The sequence below is a fragment of the Melitaea cinxia genome, chromosome 8 (genome assembly GCF_905220565.1).
Source record: "Melitaea cinxia chromosome 8, ilMelCinx1.1, whole genome shotgun sequence".
Classification (NCBI taxonomy): Eukaryota; Metazoa; Arthropoda; class Insecta; order Lepidoptera; family Nymphalidae; genus Melitaea; species Melitaea cinxia.
In genome coordinates, this window is record NC_059401.1 from 9,305,160 (window position 1) to 9,327,100 (window position 21,941).

The 21,941-nt window shown below is 35.1% G+C and overlaps 1 protein-coding gene across 1 annotated transcript; it reads right to left on the minus strand.

Moving 5' to 3' along the window:
- Positions 1-5,528: 5,528 nt before the first annotated feature.
- On the minus strand, positions 5,529-19,496 carry LOC123655592 (glycogen phosphorylase). The gene is made up of 8 exons (XM_045591358.1): positions 18,787-19,496; positions 15,126-15,357; positions 13,990-14,174; positions 13,789-13,900; positions 12,586-13,703; positions 10,092-10,378; positions 9,112-9,313; positions 5,529-7,465 (listed from the first exon to the last, which is right to left on the minus strand). The coding sequence occupies exons 1-8, from the start codon at positions 19,024-19,026 to the stop codon at positions 7,304-7,306; spliced, it is 2,538 nt and encodes an 845-aa protein (XP_045447314.1). The 5' UTR covers positions 19,027-19,496; the 3' UTR covers positions 5,529-7,303.
- Positions 19,497-21,941: the final 2,445 nt, after the last annotated feature.

Genomic DNA, 21,941 nt, shown 5'->3' on the forward strand with positions numbered 1-21,941 from the left:
TAGTGAGTAGTGCCTGATGGTAGGATTATGAAAATGTTTTGGGTCTAACTATACACGACATATTTTCCAAAAATTTCTTATATCATTTACCAATCGATCATAACTATTTGTTAAATTACTCCTATAGGCTTAACTGCAATGTAATTGTTACGCTTACACGTGAATAGGTTACACGTGAACGTGAATAGGTGATACTAAATGTATAATAAGAAATATGGTGGTAATAAGAAAATAAATGTAATATAAAGTATTTGAAAACAAATTCGAAATAAATACCAGACAAATTTTAATAAAACCGTTATTTAGATGACTAACAGTTCTGTAAGAAATAATTATGACGTCATTCTGCATTCGATTAAGTTTTGTCTTATACTCGTAGTTGTGTGTCTATTATAATTATATTATGTACTTTGTGGTTGCCCTCAGCTCCAGTTTCCAGAACGAGGAACATGAACGTTGCGCGTTAGTGTAAAGTTATTTTCGGTCTCCATTATCCAGAAATGGCTGCACAAAGTTTATGTTTATATTTTACAGGAGTGAACGCTTTATTGATCAAAAGCAATAAATACGTGTAGAATATATCACCACTATAAACAAAAGTTAATACTTTTTGTACAAAAGTTAATTCTTTACGTGTCTTTAAGTGCATACACCAAAATAAATGGAGCATGAATTTTTGTTACTAAAATTTATAGTTAAATGCACTTGTCTATTAGAAAAAATATTCGCGGTTTTGAGACAATTCGTTATCGTGTATAGCCTAAATCACTTATGACTTCCTGCGTATGACATGTATTTAATACGACAACGACACTAACGCATTAGGATAATATCCTGTAATGTTAGATGTATGATGGGATAAAATAAAAAAAAAATAAAATAAAAAATAAATAAATAAACAGTAAAAGTTTTTACTGTAATATTAACCCGAACAAATAGTGTGAAAAGTACTTTCAAAGGCTATGGTATCTGAATATTAAAAAAAAACGCTTTCAACGAAAGTATTATGTATTCTTTATTGCACTAAGTAATTTTAAAATAATTCATTATAATGTAAGAAGTTGGCAAGGGCGAATTTATGTCTAAAAGAGATCTCTTCCAGTCAGACCATAGTAGTAGTTAGAAAAACCAGTAGTGAGAGATGATGTGAACGTAGAGCAAAGTAGTGCAGGAATAGAAGAATAAAAAAACCATATAAAATACATACACTACATAATTATAGATACACACATACATAAACATACACACGTCATCATCATCATCATTACAGCCTATACAGTCCACTGCTGGACATAGGCCTCCACAAGTTTACGCCAAAAATAACGTGAACTCATGTGTTTTGCCCATAGTCACCACGCTGGGCAGGCGGGTTGGTGACCGCAGTACTGGCTTTGTCGCACCGAAGACGCTGCTGCCTGTCTTCGGCCTGTGTATTTTAAAGCCAGCAGTTGGATGGTTATCCCGCCATCGGTCGGCTTCTTAAGTTCCAAGGTGGTTGTGGAACCTTGTTATCCCTTAGTCGCCTCTTACGACACCCACGGGAAGAGAGGGGGTGGCTAAATTCTTTAGTGCCGTAGCCACACATACACACGTACATCTACATAATACAAACATAATAACATAGGTCTGTACATTTTATACAATATCTGTTGTGATTTTGGAAAGCAGATAGTTCTTTGTAAAGTATCTTACAAATGGACGCCTATCCATTTGACTGTCACTACTGCACGTGCAGTAGTATTGATAGTAGTTTGTTGACGAACATTAGCTTGTTATTCACTTTTTACTTGTTGTTTGTGTACTCGGACTTAACGTTTGCGTTTAATTTTTTTATGATATTGGTATTTTCCTTATAGAATTACGACTATTACTTACTCTCAAATAACAAAATTTTCCAACAATATCTACCTCTATATCAGTGTACCATAAAAAAACGATAGTCCGGCAATTATCAACGAATGCGTTAATTAGTTAACCAGACAGTTGTTACCCGCAGTAGAACATTAACAATAATTATGGTGATTAAGTCATGCTACTAGCTTAGTGCTTTTTCAGCCGATCTTCAAAGCATCTACTTCAATATTTCTTTAATATATATTAGTAAAGATCGTGATTTTAGTGAAATGAAGATTACTTTTATATGTGACATTAAGAATTTATATATACATATATATATAATATGTGTTTATCTGTATGTCCTTTATAGAATCGGGGGAATCAGTGTTGTGCATGAGCCCAAAGGTTTCCGAGTTGGTAAAACCAAAACAAAAGCGTAGGCAACGCGCGCAGGGTACAGCTAGTTGAAATTAAAAATAAAATGAGGTGCTCCTTATAACGTCATCCATCTGTCAGTTGGGAGACAAGTAAAAATCGGTCCAATCATGTAAAAAAAAACATTACAATCTTTTTGTATAATAATTTCCATGTAAACATTCATAGTTAATTGATTAGGCATTGAGTAAAAAAGCGTCATTTTATCATTGAAACAGTAAATTCAATTTTATTTACTTACTTGAAAAAATACGAGTGTTGCGTAAAGTTATATCGTAGATGCTTTAATAGTGTATGGATATATAGTTTTCTAATGTTACGCGAATTTTACTCATTATAATGAAACAACTTTTTCGGGTTTTATCGCGGTTTATTAAATTTTTTAAATGCCTGGAGGACTCCCGTGAGGCCGTGACCTGCGTTGCTGTGTGTATTGCGTGTGCTGTTTTGCTATAAAGTATCCGAAACGTCGTACAGTTACATATAAAAAAATTAAAGTTAAAAAAGTATAAACACAAATAAAATTTTGTAGTGTTAGGTAATAAACTCATTAAAATAACTACATTTGAAGAGGGCATGCAAGAGACGTGAGAAGAAGTTTGTCAATTGCAGTAGTATGTGGGGGTGTACTCTACACGAGATAGAATCATTTCCAAGTAGTATTTCGAACCTTGTTCCAACAGTGTAAGGTGTTTATTGCAATGTTAAAATAATATCGAATCTGAATGAACGGTCTTCCAGACGGAACGACAAAGTCGATACCCTTATGTACCTACTGCTGTATATAACGCTCTTTAGAAGTTCAAGACATATCGATCTCAGCTGAATACCAGACAGAAGAAAGATATGAGACTCAGGTTGAAAACGTTGTTTCTCGATTCTAAAATTTGGTACAGAATGTAACAAATATATTTCAGCTCTACATTAAAATACATTTCAATTGGTTTGCTATATTTATATTATTATATCGCTTTTCATCGCTTATAACGAAACATTTTCGATATTTTCAATAATTGAATTATATTTTATCCGTGTAGAGCACGTTACTCGAATTATTCAAAGAAACTTATGTATCGTATGGCATCCGGATACTGCGTCTCTAGTTACAGAAATGTGGAAATATCATTTGATAATATATATGGGCTATCATGAACTACATAGATAAATTATCTGATGGAAATAAGATTTTTTTTTCTTAAATATGACTATATAAATAGTCATCTTTTAAAGTACCGTACCTAATTATAAAAAGTAGGGATTTAAGAAAGATGAAAGTGTGCTGAATAAAAAAGAAACGTATAAAAAGTTCTACCTGACAACATTTAGATCAAAATCATCTTGCTCCAACCACTTTTCGGATTGCACCTGCCCTTGAACGAAACCGGGTTTAGTGAATTAAGCCATATGCACAATAGACATTCTAGCTAAAAAAAAATCTCAACTTTAGTCAATACTACTTATTTTAGATTCAATGAAATTACATCCTTGGATAAAAGTTTTAACTCTTATTAGATATACAAACATATAATAATTTAGATATTAAGGTGCAATGGATAAAATATCGTAATGAGTTTGGTCAGATATGGCCAAACACGTGTTTTAGAACTTGTGTTTTGTGTAGATTACTTATTTCAAAGGGTATGTTAAGAAAGAATTGTTTTCATTTATACATAGCGTATAGTTTAAAGTATCTTATATACGTTCGGGTTAACGACATGATTAATTTTACTTTCAAAAAGAATATTTTACTTTAAGTGTTCTGGTCAACATCACCTTATTTCTGGAATTGGGTCTATTGCAACTATTTATAGAGCTCCCCCGTCATATAAACGTGAATCTAATATAGGCCTTAGGCGTGGTCAATTATTTATTCTATGGTCAAAAGTATATTTAAAAATTAACGTCGTTGTGCTATAATTTATTTTTCATTTTGTATGAATCATGGTTAGTCATCTTCATCTCGTCATGTGTAAAAAAAATATATGAGTGCGACAAGCAATACATATTATTTTACGCAAATAACTAGAAAAAAGACAATAAAATATAATTTATAAACAAACATTAAAAAGTCTAATTAAGTATTTGATTACTGTTCCTTAACATGCGAGAAGAATTATAATGTAGAGAGAAATTTTCATTAGTAATTAATTCCGTTGTAATAAAATAAAGCTCAATAAGAAAAGTGGAGTGTTAATTTTTTTTTTTTTTGTATTATTCGATTTATTATCAATAATTTCTTGCTAAGCGAATGCGAAGGACAAATTTTGTATCTGGTTTAAATTGCCTAGCATTATAGTTTGTTGTGACGATCTTTATACATTTTATCGCAAAATGATTACAAGAATATATTTCTAAATTACCTAAAGAGTATTTGCGAACTTTGTATCGCATAATGTACTTATGACAACTATATGTGGTACATTCTTCCTGCAATTTATGTATAAACATCCATCTATTTTGGTTATTAAATAGGAAATTGAGCCAGGCCCGGTACGCGAACGATTCTGCCCACACTCAGGACAACATCGTTATCGATCGCGATGGCGCTTCCCTGGCCGGCATTTTTGCAAAAATCCTCTTTAGTAACATAAAGGTATAACGAAATCGAGTTTCAAATAATAATAAGGTATTTACCTGAGAAACGCGAGTGGTGGCTCAGCGTAGCTCCCACAACACAATTCACCACAACACACGCGAGAGGACGAGCGGCAATACCGACCCGCCCAAGTTAAAGATGCCGAATGAGTAACTAGCAAGTACTACTGTACTTTGTAGTAGCTACCGCATGAACGGCCGATGACACCCAGTGAGCGAGAGAGACGGCTCTATCGTCTCTGTCCGTCCACGGTGAAAAGCCGCAACGACCGATTAGTGTCGGATCGAATCGAAAACCACCGAACAAATACGAAATAAAAGGACCAGACACGTGAATTGCGCACGCAGGATTCACTGCGTCCTGCGTGCTGATCTTGAATCGAGTAATAGATTGAATACACACGCCGTGCTCCCTGTCCCTGCTCCTAAATTAAAGATGGCGGCTAGGAAACTCATTGACATTCATTGCCGAGGACGAGATCGTTATTCATTTCCTTTATAATATACGACAATGCTTCAGCGATATACGTTCTAAATACATCAAATATAATTATATGAATATTATTTACTGATGATAGTTACTGCTCACTAGGACTAAGTTACTCTACATAAATCTGGCGTAATTTAGGTATATGAAAAGAATATAAAATGAAATAGCACAATTAATAATATAGTTTTATTTGATTATCATAACGACAAATATTAGAATATGCTAATTAAGAATAGCATATTTAAAAACATTTATTAAAATTTTTATAGGATATACATTATTATAGTAATAAACATCATAGAACATTAACTTTAGAGAGTTAATATAGAAAAATAAATACGAACAACGTTGACTCTGTTAGAAATAGTAAATAGTTAGCATGGCAGTCAGTAATAAACTAAAAACATTTCTTTACATTATGTTTTATGGCAAGGAATCCCATTGAGTGTGAAAGTTTTAATTAAACAGGGTGAATAGTTGTGGGCTGTGGCCTTCTTAATTTACTCGTAAACAAAATTATAATCTCTATGTAGCGTCATTTTTCGAGGTATATAATGTGTCCGTTGCTGGCGTGCTATACGTTACAAGGTGAACACTAAAGTCAATTTGAAAGGATTTCTGTCTGCTCTTTAGCTACATTTTTAAAACGTTAACATATTCTATTTCACTACTTCGTGTGGATTAGTCATTAAAAGGTAGCACGAAAATCCACTTAACGCCACGTAAACTACAATTTATGTATGTCTGTATGTATGAGGAACATGTATATGGCACACATATCACTATTAGAACATATATATAAATATAAATCTATATGTTTTTTTTCTTCTTTCTATTAATATGATTAAAATAGTATAGACATAAACTAGTATATTAATTTCAAACTAAGCTCTACACTAGTAATTTCCTTTGTGTCAATTCTTCACAATGTCTACAATTTTCCTAGTTAATACACATTAGTTTTTTAAACAATTATACCAATTTTTAAATGTAATTGAATTCAAAGCTGCTAAATATCATTAACACCAACAACATATCTACTAGTTAAAAATATTAATTTTATAAATATTTTTGTCATACAAGTAATTAAAAATATACTTTTAAAATATTTTTATTAACAATATACATACTGAAAATCGAATTTATAGCAAAACAGATATTACATATTTTTTTAAATAGAACAGGGAAGTCGAAAGAGATTTATATAATTATGTATGTTAAATTCTAATATTCTTAGTAAAAAAAAAAAATAAAAAAAAATAAGAAATCTGGCATGCAATCTTCGTTTCAATGAGGAAAATATTATTATTAAAGCAGCCTTAACAACTTTTTAAAGCGCATTCTGTAGCATATTAAGATTAGTAGTATATAAATATCAAAACATACACAATGGAAATAATATGCAAAACCAAAATTAAAATGTGACGCGGATCGAATATAGTTTATTATAACATTATATCATAATTAAAAATAAAATAAAATATTATACTTTCTAAGTATTACATTATCTATTTTTCTCAATCAATTCTTTATATAATGGACGTCTTAAATAAAATTTAAAAATTTTGAATATTATGATTTCATATTAATAATAGCTGTAAATATTTTATAAATATGCAGATGATAAATAAATTTTATGTAATGTATTTTTACCAGAGCAGAGCCATATTTAGTACCTGGGAAAAGAGTAAGAAGCACCGAGGGACATTAGGAGCGCAAACCCAAAGGGCACAAATATTTGAATGATTTCTATTTAAAAATACATATGTTCAGCTACTTATTACACAACATATTTAAAACGACACAATTTCGGAAACTTTTTCGGCTAAACTCTGTACTTACTTCATTATTGTTTTAAAAGAATTTAATTATAAATTTAAGAAATGACAAAAATAAGATGTATGTGCAAGTTGTGTTATACCTATAACAACTGAAAAATGAAATTGTTCATGTGCTTTTTTCAGGGGTCTCATGCGGCGCGGGCAGTTTCTCCCAGGTTGGCTCCACACCCCATATCTCACGCGCGTACTCTGCGATGGTGCGGTCGGATGAGAACTTTCCAGACGAAGCGATGTTCTCGATTACCATCTCGGCCCATTTAGATGGATTCTGATTTAAAAAAAATTACGTTAAAAATTATTTTTATAGATATTAATTAATTTAACATTTCAAAATATTTAATTGTAATAATAGAAATACGTTCGTAACTTTTTTAAAAGTACTATAAATGTGCTCCTTTAATTTTAGGAGAGCATGCATATGTAACATTAGATCTATTGAAAACACATAAACAATATTTATTGCACACATGAAAATACATATTTTATAATATTTGAAACAAAGCAAATGAAGGCTTTGTGCATAAATTAAAAAAAAAAAACAGCATGTTTCCGAATAATCTAGCTAAAAGAACTCCATCTTTTGTACAACCAGGCAGTATGGAAATGCGCGTCTTAAGTTGATAGAGGTCGAATAGACTGCCCCTACATCTCAAAACAGGCGATTTAGGAGAGGTTTAGAAAGCAAAATCAATCAACGCAGTGCAGCAGCACATCGATTACGTGAGCTGAAGTAAGCCATCAGCTACGGTCTATCGTAGTGGTTATTTATGCAGGTTAACCACAAACAAATTGATTTTCTATTTTGCGACGGTCACCTGCGCAGGTTCAAACGCGTGCTCAGGTCCGGATTCACATAGGCAAGCATATTTGTAACAGATTTCTACGGTGGACCGTAGTGTGTACGACCTTTTTTTACGTGGGGAAAATCCTCATGGATACCTCTCCAGACTTTATTGACCAAAAACCACCACGTGTGAGCAGTCATTCGCCTGGATGGGGCGAGATGGGGTCGCGCTAGCATTTGCCACCTCGCCTCGGCGGTATCCGCCGGGTCCCGGCACTAAGGTGGGGACGCCACACGCCGGAGCACCGCGTCATTACCTCTTCGCAGAAGGAGACCGCCACCTGCCAGGATCTCTCACTGTCGAACCGAGCCTTTACGACACTCTGCAGTGAGAGATCCTGTCCGACGACCGCTAAAAGCGCGCGCCGATGCGAGTCCCAAGCGGCGGTGATGCGGTCAGCCACGGCCAGCGTAATACTTGTGGTCGGCCGTATACGACGACCCGACCGGCGACACGACCGCACATGTCTGAGGGGTGGCCTTGTTGTGAGCGAGGCCATCCCCACCATTGTGCCGGGGCCCGGAGATTTAATCCGGGCCTACCGCCGGGGCGAGGTGGAGAATACTAGCGCGACCCCATCTCGTTCCACCCAGGCAGACGACTGCTCACACGTGGTGGTTTTTTAGGTAGTAGAAGTCTGACTTAACCCTTTGGCGCCCCCGTGCCGGAGGGTATCCATGATGGATTTTTCCCACAAAAAAAAAACAGGGCATCTAATACGGACCACCTCGCTCTGAGCTCGTACTGGGCCTCGGACAGCGCGGGCGCAGTTCCCTTCAGGCGCCGGATGATACAGGAGGCCATGACATTTTCCAGAGTTTGTCCGTATCATTCAGCAGGATGTGAATGCGTCGATGGTGAGTCGACGGGTCACCACATCATCCACAGCAGGCACAGTCTTCCGACCTTCCACGGCTTCGGGAATAGTCGAGAAGCGAGGCAAGCGCTGAAAAACTCCCGAAGCCGGTCCACCCATCTCCTGGAGCGCGATTCCCAGCACCCGGCCCCGGAATGCCACCAGTGTGTACGACCTACATGGGGTCTAGCTAGAGTACGAGCGAGTCCTCACCTGGTAGGTCTGGGAGACTTTCTCCTGCGCCTCGATGTAGGCGTCGTAGTCGGCGAGGTGCAGGAAGCGGTCGTGGTTGAGCAGCACGTCGGCCACGTGCGCGAAGCGGCCCGGCTCGCTCGGCGAGAAGAACCCGCTGCGGATCTGCTCTACGCACTGCCGCAGCTCCGGGTTGCGCTCGTAGTAATCGTACGCGTTGTAGCTACGACGAACACGAATCATTATTATTGATGTTCGTAAACTTAACAAAATTTATTATTTATACTAGCGGATCCGGCAGACGTTATCCTGCCCGGAATAGCAGCTACCAGATTGCCGACATGCCAACAGCGGCGCCACTGCCAGGTCCAATTTTATTTTCAAACCATCCATGAACCCATTGAAATGTACACTTGAAATTTCAACCAAATCGGTCCAGCTTTTCAGGACTAGGTAGGTGAAAACACACGTACAGAAAAATTATAATTATATATTAAGAATAGGCGGAGTTTTTTTTTTTTAGAATTTTTGCCCTTATGAGGGCTCAAATCTATGAATAACTAATGCTTCACAAGTAATAACGCTAATCGTTCTATAGACTGCATCTGATTTTTTGATAAAAAAAAAAAACCGTGATACGAATTACAATTAATTAGATTGCTCATAAACAAATTTTCAAGTATTACGACGAAGTTCTGAATGGCGTCAAACTATTAGCATCACCGATGTGGTGTAAAATAGAACAAAGTATTATGCTAACTTGCATATTAGTTACTGACCACTTCATATAACATTGCAAAGCTGCAAGTGAACATGACTTGAAGTATCTATATTTTACTAGATATTCCAAAAATTATGGCTTTTACAGCGACAATGTAGTGAACTACAAAAACATTTCTCCATATGGAAGGGAAGTGGAAGGGCAAGGTCAGTCCCCTGTCCTAGTGTAATTTGGAGGGTATTTCCATAGAAATGTTACAAAAAAAAAAAAAATAACATACCCGCGACTTTTCAGCGCTTCCACATCGTCAACCCGCATGCCGAAAATGAACATGTTATGCTCCCTGGCTTCTTCTGCCATTTCGACGTTGGCTCCGTCCATGGTACCGATAGTCAGAGCGCCGTTGAGCATGAACTTCATGTTACCAGTGCCAGAGGCCTCTGTTCCAGCAGTAGAGATCTGCTCGCTAAGATCAGCGGCCGGCATGATACGCTCAGCTAATGTTACGCGGTAATTTTCCAAGTATATAAGCTTCAACTTGTCACCAACATCCGGGTCATTGTTGACCTAAAGCAAAAAAAAAAATCCATATATTATTAGTGTATACAAGCTCAAAGATTGAGTGCACATAAAAACATACAATGCTAGATCAACGTAAAAAAGCTGGATAAAAATAATCGCTTGCTAAATATTAAGATAATTGTGTTGTGCTGTGTGGCTACGGCACCAAAGAATATAGCCACCCCCTCTCTTCCCGTGGGTGTCGTAAGAGGCGACAAGGGATAAAAAGGTTCCACTAGCACCTTCGAACTTAAGAAGCCGACCGATGGCGGGATAACCATCTAAACACTGGCTTTGAAACACACAGGCCGAAGACGGGCAGCAGCGTCTTAGGTGCGGCAAAGCCAGCCCTGCGGTCACCAACCCGCCTGCCCAGCGTGGTGACTATGGGCAACACGCATGAGTTCACGCGTTTTTGACGCGAACTTGTGGAGGCCTATGTCCAGCAGTGGACTGCAATAGGCTGGAATGATGTGTTAAGTATACATAGTAAGTAGACGAAAAAATGGGCAAGTAAATGTGCGTTATCAAAGATTACTCAAAAAGTAGTCATTAGATATCGATCAAATTTAAATGGGACTATGAGACGAGCATCAGCTTTCGATTAAAACAAAGAGTCATCAAAATCGGTATACCCAGTGAAAATTTATGCGGTATAATACAACGCATGTTGCGAAAAATACGCATTAACACATGTAACTCGAAAAATATTTGTTAGATCGTAATTAAATTTAAATGGGACCCACGACACACACCACCTTTCTATAAAAAAAAATCATCAAAATCGGTCCACCCAATCAAAAGTTCCGAGGTAATATACATAAAAAAAATACAATCGAATTGAGAACCTTTTCCTTTTTAGAAGTCGTTTAAAAAAACTATAAGTATTTCGCTTTCTAAGTTTCAAATTATAATGGTTAACATATTATATTGTAGGTAAAATTATACCATTAATATATAATAGAATTTATTTCTTGTTACACATTTGGGTTTTACTGTTTTTAAAAACTATTAAATGATGTCGGAAATAAAAACACTTAAGTAGAATTTTAATTAAATATACGTAACCTAATTATTTTATTTTTATTACGATATAATAATTGACTATTACACTTATCTTTAGATGAAAATACTTAACATACTCGCGTGCTATTTTTAAAACACTCCTATTAAACTAATAAACTAATCAAATTATCTAATAAATTTATTTGGATTTTATAATGTTTAATTCTACACATTTTTTTATTAGGTCAATATAAATCATCATGAAATGACAATTATGTATTTAAATTGTAATTAGGTGGATGTTACAGTTTTGGTGTGAAAACAAAATTATATTGATGAAGAGGTATATTATAGTGAATTTTGCATATCTAAAATAGTTATGATCACCAGTTATAATTTATTTATAAAAAAAGGAGCCAAGGTAAGCAATTACGAGAATTGTTACTTTTTTTTGAATATCATATCAAAAATTGACCGTTCCAACGGGGATCAAACCTGCGTCTTCGACTGACCGTGTCGGCGCTCTAGCCAATTAAGCTATGTAACGATGTACCCGTTAGATCGAAATTTTTGATATGATGATTTTATATTCGGTTTAAGCGAGCCATGGCGCCGTCTATAGTGAGTTCTTTACAGAAACCCCTAACTATTCAAAGTTTCATATTACAATGAAAATCTTTGACAGGAGACGACACAATGCTATTTTTAATATGTACGATTTTATTTTTGTGTTACCCACACATTAGGAATTCAAAACATTTTTCAATATCATATCAAAAATTGACCGTTCCAGCGGGGATCGAACCTGCGTCTCCGACTGACCGTGTCGGCGCTCTAACCTAGCTATGGAACGATGTACCCGCTAGATCGAAATTTTTGATATCATGATTTTATTGTCGGTTTAAGCGAACCGTTGTTACTTTACTAAAAAAAAATGTGAGTTTTTAACCGACTTAAAAAAAAGGAGGAGATTACTCCATTCGACCGTATATATATATTTTTATGTATGTTCGTGAATGACTCCGTCATTTATAAACCGATTTTGATAATTATTTTTTTGTTGGAAAGGAGATATCCCTAGTTTGGTACCGTGATAAGAAAACCAGGATCTGATGATGGGATTCCAAAAAAATCGAGGGAAACTCTCGAAAATCCGCGTAACTTTTACGTAGTACAGTACAGTTACAAAATAAAAGTTAAATACTTACAGTATTGCCCACAGCGCAAGCCAGTGCAATGATTTGCTTAGCGATGTAGTAGCCGGGAGCTGCTTTACCACCGATCATGACAGTCCGGGGGGTAATGGCGGCGCTCGGGTCGCGCTTGATGCGGTTGTACAGCGTAATCACGTGTAAAATATTCAGCAGTTGTCTCTTGTACTCGTGGATGCGTTTCACTTGCACATCGAACATCGAGGCCGCGTTTATCTTAACCCCCGTATCCCTTTCTATCAGAGCCGCCAGCCTGAACTTATTCTCCTGTTTCACTTTCATAACGGCCCGCTGGAAAGCTGGATCTTTCGCATAACGTTTCAGCTGCTGCAATTTCTCCAGATGGACAGTCCAGTCTTCACCGATTTTGTCACAAATGATATCGGACAGACCGGGATTACATAGCAGTAACCAACGACGAGGCGTGATACCGTTCGTTTTGTTCTGGAACTTTTTGGGCCACATCTCGTAAAAGTCGCGGAATATTGTCGCTTTTAGGATATCAGAATGAATAGCCGCGACACCGTTTACGGCGTGTGAGCCGACCACACAAAGATGTGCCATGTTAACTCTCTTCTCTCCTTCTTCCTCGATAAGAGACATGCGACGCAGGCGATCCAAGTCGCCTGGCCAACGCTTTTCGACTTCCTGGAGATGAAGGAAATTGATTTGGTATATCAGTTGCATGTGTCTAGGCAAACAGTTTTCTAACATTGAACACGGCCACCTCTCCAAGGCTTCCGGTAAAACGGTGTGATTGGTGTAGGCGCAACATTTCACGACAAGATCCCAAGCCTCTTCGTATGGTAACTTTTCGACATCAATTAAAATTCGCAACAGTTCTGGAATAGCTAAAGCTGGGTGGGTGTCATTCAGTTGGATAGCTACTTTATCTGGGAGACTTTCAAAGGTAGTTCGAACGGCTTCACGACTGCCAAATTTGGAGGATTTATATCTTCTTATAATATCTTGTAAAGTGGCGGCGCACATAAAGTATTCCTGCCGAAGTCTCAATTCCTTACCCTCGAAGAAGTTATCGTTAGGGTAGAGAACTCTAGAAATATTTTCCGCTACATTACGATCGAGAACAGCTTGAATGTAATCACCGGAATTGACTAAAAGTAAAGAAAACATTATAAATACACAATGGCAGTACTAATCAAACGAAAACAAATTTATAAAAATAAAATTTTGTCTTACAAAACCGTAAATTAAAATCGATAGGGCTTTTTGCAGACCAGAGACGGAGTGTGTTAACCACATTGTTATTGTAGCCTGGAATCGGATTGTCGTAAGGCATGGCGAACACCACCTGTTTTAAATAATAAAAAAATATATATTAACTACATTACATAAATACCTAATAATTAACATTAACATGAAATCATTAATTCCTTTTACCTGAGTATCAATCCACTTTTTACCCTCTGGAGTATCCACTACACGTCCGTAAAAGTTAACGGGTATCATATATTCAGGACGCGCCTTCTCCCAGGGATTACCATATCTTAACCAGTCATCGGCTTCCTCTTGTTGTTCCCCGTTTTCTATCTTCTGCGTAAAAATACCATACTCGTAACGGATACCTAAAAAATATAACAATAAATATCAATTTCTTCGATATTATACTATGATTTATTATTCTAATCTACTTCAGAATTTTCTAGTTGAATTCACTTTAAAAAAAAACTACGACGACAAATAACCATAATTTGTAAAGCTCACAGTCAAAGAAAATAAGTCAATAAGAAATATGATCTATGATGAATTTGTGTTTGTATCTATCAAAAACAAATATTAATTAATGTGTGTACGATACAAAGATCGTTGAACTCAAGAAGTCACCTTGTTTAAAATTGTGCTTACGATAATTTTTATGCGAGAATTTTATGTCCGAAATCATCGTGCTCCATTTGTTTACAAACATAACACTAAGTTTCAAGTGATATTTTTATAAATGTTCTCCCCTCTGTAGATGTCTCGATGTCATACGTTAGTATATTAATAATTGGCAACGACCCAACAGTTCGTTCGGTTGTTTCAATTATCTACGTTAATTTTAGTATACAATCATCTTCAATCACTTGTTAAGTTGAATTCACACATAGCGAAATAACGCACTTTAAGTTTTATAACAACTATGAATGAATGAATGAATTCAATCTATATCATTCCACTGCTGGTCACCTCTCTCTCCACGTAGGAGAAGGAAAGGTGCTTAATCCACCACGCTGCTTCACTTGCGGGTTGGTGGATGTTCCCTACCATGAGTAACGATCGCTACAAAGTATTTATGATACCAACCAGGACGAACGGCTTAACGTGCTCTCCAAGGCACGGTGGGGTGACCCACAAGGACAGATCCAATCCTAAAAGGAATATTTCTACATATACAAACATCCATCCCGAGCGGGATTCGAACCCGTGAACCATCAGTATTTTAGGCGATTACTCGCACCACTACACCATAGCGGTTGTTACACAACGTTTCATTTGATTAGTACAACAACTATACTTAAGTAAAAAGAGAAAAGTACCATAGCCATAAGCTGCTAGACCAAGTGTCGCCATTGAGTCAAGGAAACACGCGGCAAGCCTGCCGAGACCACCATTGCCCAAGCCAGCGTCGTCCTCTAACTCCTCGAGCTCTTCAATGTCCAATCCTAACTGATAAAGAGCTTCGTCCACAGTTCCCTGGATACCTAAGTTGATCATGGTATTCTGGAGAGACCTTCCCATATAGTACTCGAGGGAAAGGTAGTAAACACGCTGAAATAAATGAAAATTTTGTTTTTATTTGTTACTTTTATTATGTTATTATTTTTGCACATAACATTGTCAAGAAATAATAAAAAAAAATACAATGTTATATTATACTCATGTCCTTAAAACGAAATTATTATACTCACATTAATTAACATTAGAATTATTATTAACATTAGAATAATTATTATAGCTCTTTGACTTATTATGTTATCACTATAATATTTTCCTATTATATTGCCATAATAATAAAGTCATTAAATAATTATAAACATCTTAACCTCAGTGTGACCTAGCTCTTAAAGCTAATAATAAAATAAGCTGTTGAGATGCAGAACTAACATTATATTTAGAATTATCAATAACACTTTTATATCTTCAGTTTAAATTTTTTAATTTAGTAAAGGTTTTTTAATGCACATGAATAATAAAGCTATACATGCCACAATATTATTTTATGCTAAATCTAACTACTATTATAAATGAGAAACTTTGCATTGATGATTGTTTCTCATTTTAAATCAACTGCCTGGACAAATCTGCATTAAATTTAGCACTGATTTAATAGATAGTCTGGAATATCACACGATTACTTTTTCCAGAAAATGCATAGTTTTCATTTAATATATTTCTACATGAACAAAGTCAAAGGCAACAAATACTACCAGACATTTTAGATTATTAGAATTAGTCTATACAAGTAAATAGAATTGGAGTGTATGTTTGTAATTTAATATTAAAATAACCGGTACATATACCACAATAACATTTTTTACAATCATTGTCTGTCTATCTGTCTGTCTGTTTGCTCTGGCTAATCTCTGAAATGGAACTCTGGACTTTCATTGGCAGATAGCTGATGTAATAAGAACTTAGGCTACTTTTATTTTAGAAATTTATTATGTAACTCTGTGAACTGAACAATATTTCTTTTTTAATTCCACATGGATAAAGTCACAGCTAGTGTCAATGTAAAATATCACACATCATCACAGCAGCGTTTCGCAGTCCACTACTGGACATAGGCTCCACATGTGTTTTGCCCATAGTCACCACACTGGGGAAGCAGGTTGGTGACCGTAGGGCTGCCTTTGTCGCTCCGAAGACACTGCTGCCCGTCTTCGGCCTGTGTATTTTAAAGCCAGCAGTTGGATGGTTATCCCGCCATTGGTCGGCTATTTAAGTTCTAAGGTAATAGTGGAACTGTGTTATCCCTTAGTCGCCTCTTACAACACCCACGGGAAGAGAAGGGGTGGCTATATTCTTTGATGCCATAACCACACAGCATATAAAATATGAAGCAAGTTAATTTTGCAATTGAATAAAACTTAACAATTAAACCAAATAAGTATTAAGTATCAAAATTAAAAATTTCAGAATTATTTGTTACCTAAGTAATGTGTAATGTAAGAGTAAAAGGAATGGTTGTGATATTGTGTATCAAAAATGAATTTTTATTTGTCTTTTTCTGACCAGACTGATGATGTCTTGCGAAATTAATATTGTAAATATCTCAGGTTCTAAGTGTCATATTAAGATGAAATATGCACCAATTTTTAACCAAGACCTTCAGCAATACAACTGCAAAAACCATATTAAATTTCATTTTATAGTCTCGATGATACGCAAACAAACATACAGGCAGCACTTCTAAAAATTATAATTTTTGCTTCTATTGGCCCTATGTCAACTTCATATTTTTTTCTTAAATATCACTATGTACATACATAAATCAGTTACAGATACACAAAAAAAAACTATTATCATTTTTAAAATTACAAACATAACATAAGTTTTTTTGAAGCTAGCCAAAATTATGTGTAAATTAAAAAAAACATTCTGTCCAAACTGCCAAATGTAATTCATAGTAGGAAACTGATGTAGGGAAATAATAACCAAATTATCAACTATAAAATGACATCTGATAACCTTCTTTTATTAACCGACTTCCAAAAAAGGAGGAGGTTCTCAATTCGACTGTATTTTTTTTTTTTTATGTATGTTACATCAGAACTTTTGACTGGGTGGAGCGATTTCGACAAATTTTCTTTTAATCGAAAGGTGGTGTGTGCCAATTGGTCCCATTTAAATTTATTTGAGATCTAACAACTACTTTTTGAGCTATATCTAATAATGCGTTTTTACTTGACGCTTTTTTCGTCGACCTACGTTGTATTATACTGCATAACTTTCTACTGGATTCTTTTTTTGTTGGAAAGGAGATATCCCTAGTTTGGTATCATGATAAGAAAACCAGGATCTGATAATGGGATCCCAGAGAAATTGATAGAAATTCTTGAAAATCCGCAATAACTTTTTACTGGGTGTATCGATTTTGATAATTCTTTTTTTGTTGGAAAGAAGATATCCTTAGTTTAGTACCATGATAAGGAAACCAGGATCTGATAATGGGATCCTTGAGAAATCGAGGGAACTTCTTGAAAATCCGCAATAACTTTTTACTGGGTGTACCGATTTTAATAATTTTTAATTTAATCGAAAGCTGATGTTTGTCATGTGATCACATATAAATTTCATTGAGATCTGATAACTACTTTTTGAGTAATCTTTGATAACGCGCAGTTACTTGAGTATTTTTTCGTCGATCTACGTTGTATTACTCGTCGATGTAATTGAAGTCGGTTTTTTTTCGTTTGCGAGCAAACACAATTATTTGTTTACTAACTGACCCAAGTTGATGTCATGTCCTCTAAATTTTCAAATGCTGGACATGTTGAAATAATTAGTACAATTTCTAAAATATTTAAATTTTCTGTGAAATTTTCCTTATTTATGTATTACATTAAAACTGTTTACATATATCAAAACATAATATACATAAACTTTTTAAAATATTATGATTAGGATATATATGATTAGGATCGTTACTCATAGTAGGGAATATATCTGCCAACTGGCATTGAAGCTGCGTGGTGGATTTAGCCCTGATTCTTCTCCAATATGGGAAAAGAAGGCTATGACCAGCACTAGGATATCACAGACTGAAGTAATTTCAATATCTTTAAAGACATTTTTAAATGTATGCTTATTATATATCTCCACAATTTTAATGAGATTAATTATTTATTACAGAATAAATTATGAAATGCTGGATTATTTTAGAAATATATAAAAAAACTAGCAGACCCCGCAAATGTTGTTTTGCCATAATTATATGCTATTAACTCCCCTTAATCCTCCCCTTATAACCCAATATACACACAAAATTTTATAAAAATCGGTCCAGTCGTTTCGGAGGAGTATGGTAACTAACATTGTGACACGAGAATTTTATATATAAGAGTTATATTGGTTTATTTTAAATTAAAAGCTAAATATTTTTGTCCCTTCCGTGCAATTAAAAAAGAAAGTACTTGATATTATGATATAGAACACAAAATTACAGCAAATTTATTATACAAATAAAAGTTGTACCTTGGGGTCCTTCTCATAATAATACTGTTGGGTTCGTATCCAACGAGAGACAAGGTGGTCGCGAACAGTGTGTGCCAGGGCGAAGTAGTAGTCTCTGGGGGTCGCAACATTTCGATCCTTTACCAATGTATAATGAACGTGCCGATTAAATGCCTTCTTCACTTCAGCTACGTTTTCCACAGCAACAATACCCCGGACGGATATTTGCTTACGCTTCTCCGAATCTGTTTGTACGCTCATTTTAAAAAATTTCCTTCAGCGTACAATACAGTCTTGTATAACAGCTAAACCCTGACTGAATTATTTTACCGCGATATCGGTCACCTTGAGAAGGTCAAAAATATAAAACTTAGCAGCGAGCCCGAGTAGCGACAATTTAGTGTTTTTGTATAGCATATATATTTGGACGTGTTTACTTGATACAGCTAGGGTATTTACTGTATTATTCGTTTATTTTGCTAGTTATATTTACTAACCACCACTTTTAAGCGTGATGTAATTTTATTTTTTGTTTAATTTTCAATTTCATGCCAAAGTTAAACCACTTTTATCATCAATCAAAGTGACCAAATTGGACCAAAGAGCATCAGCATATTAATGTCAAAATTCAAAATTTGACACTTATTTGACAGACGTCATACGACAAATTTAACAAATTTTTATTGAGGTTGGGCACAATTGGAAATATCCTGCACAAAATCTGGAGCAGCCTGACTGTGGTACCTCGACCTAGAAGATCACAGCTAAATATTACTATTTTTAAACAGTGTTATGTTCCTGTTGGTGAGTAAGGTGGCCAAAGCTTGGGGGGGGGGTGTTAGGGTTGGCAACGCGCTTGCAATGCTTCTGGTTTCGCAGGCAAGCCGTACGCTTGTTTGTTGACCTAGTTGTATATAAATAAATCAATTATTTCGTTAAAGTTAAAATGTTAAATTTCTCCATTCTACGTGACATTGGCGAAATCATCTACGCTCATTTGCCACTATTGAGAGCTCTTAATCCTATAGAAGAAAAAGTTAAAATGTAAATTTTGTTGGGGGTGGTTAACTGAAAATACCTGTTACAATATTTACTGTTTATTTTAACAAAATTTTCTCTATATTGTGTATATTTAAGGTCGAATTGAGTAACCTCCTCCTTTTTTGAAGTCGGCTAAAAATACAGACGAATCAAAAGGCCATTAAAACCAGAAATAATTATGTATTACTAGCTTTTACCCGCGGCTTCACTGGCGTTGAATTTTTTTTTAAATAAAAACTATCCTATGTTACTTCTACTCGTAATACTTCCAAGATGTTCCATATGTGTACATAGTTTCACGATGATCGGTTAAGTGGTTTTCGCGTGAGAGCGTAACAAACAAACTTACATTTACATTTATATTAGTAGGGATAATACAACTAAAGCCAGAGTCGATATGGCAGATGAACCTAGGTGCTACATATTTCACTTAATTGATTTTTCACGCAACAGAAAACTTTGGGCTATGACAATTTTTATGGTATACTCTATCTACACCGTACGAGCGTGCAACGTACAAGCGTGCAACATACAAAAGTTCAATGGACGTTCTAACTTTGCGTTCTGAGAGAAACGGGAAATAGGATTGCTGGTCACTTAGGGGAACATCAAAACCGGAAAGAAATATTTGTACAAATACGAAGTCATCCTAAGCGTGAATCGAACCTTCAAACCGTCGGTGTTTTAGCGGTTGTAATTTAAACTACTGGATGGTGTTTTATTTACTGATCCTGTATGATAGTCATTATTTTATTAATAATATATATCTATACGATTAAACAAAATTGGAGTGTCTGTTTGGAATATTAAAATAACCATTATTTACCAAATGCATATGGGGATATATACACGGTACTTATACCAAAATAACATTTTTGCAATTTTTGTTTGTCTGTCTGTCTGTTCCGGCTAATCTATGAAACGGCTAGACCGATTTTGACAGGATTTACTGGCAGATAGCTGACGTAATAAGGAGTACATAGGCTACCTTTATTTTAGAAATTTATTTATTTTATAACTCTGCGAACTGAACAATAACTTTTTGTTAAATTTCCCGCGGACGAATCGCGGGCTCGGCTAGTTTTAGCTGAAAACGCTGATTATACGATCAAATTGTAAAAACTGAACAATAAAGTTATGGGTATTTCCCACCCATCTCATCATAGCTGGTTCAAATTCAAACAATTTCTCACCTCATTCACGGCGGGTTAAAGCGCTCGGCGACAACGTAGAAAGTTAAGAAAGTAGAGAAAAGTTTGTTCGTATAAGAATAAATAAATTTATTACTTATTATATATTTACATCTATACTTATAAAATTCTGAATGCTGTTAGTATTGATGGTAGCCATTTGGTTAAAAATAAAGTTATTAATCAATAAAATAATTATTTTAGACTTTGTAATTAGTACCAAGGGTTTAGCTCCCGTAGAGCAAAAGAAAAGAATTAATCACGAAAAGCGGAGGAATAACAGTTTTTATGTGTTTGCACAGTGCGACTAGGTATTCTTTTAATTATTATCGCCTCATTTCTCTCACCAGACTCAAAATTCGTTCAGTTTAATTACTAAAGAAGTAAAATTCCAAAAACTCAAAATCCATCTATCCTGCTCCATTTATACTGGTATCTTGTGTACGAGAAACCGCAATGGCATATATTAGCTGGATAAAAAAAATTGTAATTGTATTGTGGGTGTTCACAAATTTAATGAGTAGGGAAAAGGATAGTTAAGAAACATTTTTGACGACAACAAACATTATTTAATTTTCAAATTTTAGCATATAATATGACTTTTTAAACTTACCTATGTAAGTGTTTTATAAAGTACCTAATTATTAAGATTTCTTTTGCCACTCACAGTTACACTTACAGTTTCTGTAACTACGACCACTTTATCGTAAAAATTAAGATTCATATTGGGACGGCATTTTATAAGTTTAACAACACATTTTTAGTTCAAAGAATTTCTTTTATACTTAAAAATTAACAATGTAATCTGATACTTATTATAATCCTGCATGTATTTTTAAATAGAAATAATATCAAAAGTGCTTTTACGTTTTTTAACTTTAAAAAGAAGTGCGTTATTATTTTAACAATGAAGCTTATAAACATTACATTGCACCATTTTACTTA